The sequence below is a fragment of the Orycteropus afer genome, unplaced genomic scaffold (genome assembly GCF_000298275.1).
Source record: "Orycteropus afer afer isolate SDZICR_OR568_19922 unplaced genomic scaffold, OryAfe1.0 scaffold00411, whole genome shotgun sequence".
In the NCBI taxonomy this organism is placed as follows: Eukaryota; Metazoa; Chordata; class Mammalia; order Tubulidentata; family Orycteropodidae; genus Orycteropus; species Orycteropus afer.
The window spans coordinates 793,521-795,144 of record NW_006921998.1 but is presented as its reverse complement, the minus strand read 5'-3'; the positions used below and the strand labels follow the sequence as shown (position 1 = coordinate 795,144).

General features: G+C 42.4%; 1 protein-coding gene across 1 annotated transcript in view; it reads left to right on the top strand.

Annotated features, from left to right (window-relative positions):
* Positions 1 to 323: 323 nt before the first annotated feature.
* The window catches only part of PACRGL (parkin coregulated like), a 20,276-nt gene continuing 18,975 nt past the window's right edge, over positions 324 to 1,624 (top strand). The window contains exons 1-2 of the mRNA XM_007953768.2: positions 324 to 375; positions 534 to 688. Coding sequence (XP_007951959.1) covers positions 324 to 375; positions 534 to 688 — 207 coding nt within the window. The remainder of the gene's footprint in view (positions 376 to 533; positions 689 to 1,624) is intronic.

Here is a 1,624-nt window from a genome sequence, read left to right as displayed (position 1 = left end):
CCTTCCAAGCTCTGGTCCAGTCTGAATATGACAGAGAAACAGGATTCCAGTTGAATTTCTAGTAGTATATATTGCCATTTTGGGGGAAGTTTATTTTTATGCATCTTATTTTTTTTGCAGATTGTGTTTTAGTTTGCTGTCTCGATGCTTCATATCATCTCATTTGACTCCAAGTATTTTGCTCCATCTCTTTTGGTCTGCCCTTCAGTGTATTTTATTTTACTATGTTCTGTTTTGCTTTTTGTGTCAATTATGACCCCCCTCGAGATGTTTTTTTTATTTTTTATCGTGTTTTATTTAACTACAGGAGTCAGAAAGAAGCAATGCAGAAGTCAGAGTGTTATGGAGGTGTACAGATGAGAAACAGAGTAACAGGTAGAGACTTGCTTTTTATTTATTTATTTTTTTATTTTAAGAAGAGAGACTTGCTTTTTAAATGAAGAGGTGAATTTTATAAATGACTTGCTCTGTAATACAGATGGTTGGGGAGTGAACTTTATGTTTTCACCTTTCTGTTGCTGTGTTTTTCCCAGGTAACTATGATCAAAAGACATCATCAAGCATACAAATAAAACATCAGGCTGCAGTTCAGCGAAGCAAATCTTCATTGTCAACTAGTTCTCCAGAGTCTGCAAGAAAACTTCATCCTCGACCAAGTGATAAACTTAACCCTAAAACCATTAACCCGGTAGGTACAAAAAAAGATTTCTAATTCATTAGATTTTCTCAAAGTAATAGGCATTTAGCACACTGTTGAATATTCTGAATGCTGCTTGTGATGAAGGAAGGGCAGTATGGGGATCATGGTATAGGTGGTGATGACTAATATGTACATGGCAATGGGTGTTAAAGTGAGAAGCTGGAAAAGACACATGGAAACAATTAGTCCAAGGAACTGGTAAACCATGCAGTGCTCAGCCTATATGACCAGGAGACCAGAAGGACTAGATGGTGCCCTGCTACCACTGTGCAAAAACGACAAGGAGGCCACATTTCCCGACCTCCTCTAACCCCACAAGAGGAAGACAGGATCACCATCAGCAGCCCAAGGCCTATCCCTATGAGGCCAGACATGCTGCCTCCCTTCAACCCTTTCACCAACCCTGACACCAACCGTTCCTCCTGCAGCACTCACCACCTCTCTGCTGGGTCTGATAATTCACTGCAGTGGCCACACAGAACTCAAAAATGGCGGGGTTTATTAGGGAAGCACCAGGCTACAATTCAAGTTCAGGGAAAATGCCCAGTCTCTCTCCCAGCCCACAATCTCTCTCCTAACAGTCTCTCACAGTCTCTCTCCCAATAGTGCATGTCCCTTGGTGTCTCACTCAGCAATGTGTGTCTCTTTCAGCAGTAAGTCTTCCTCAACCAGCAGTCAGAGAGAGACTTCTTTTGCCTCTAGGAGGCCTCCTGTTGAGCCTGGCAGAGTGGCCAAACTAACCAAACATAACATCAGAATTCTGAGCATCTGAGAGAGAGCAGGAACCCGCTCCCAGAACATTGCTTTGTGTTGCACCCAACAGAAATACCTCAGGTGGATAACTTTTGCAGTCAGGAGCTCCTCAGTTGCTCACAGCAAATTCCACCACAGAGTTTACAAAGACTTATGGCTAGAAAAGCCACA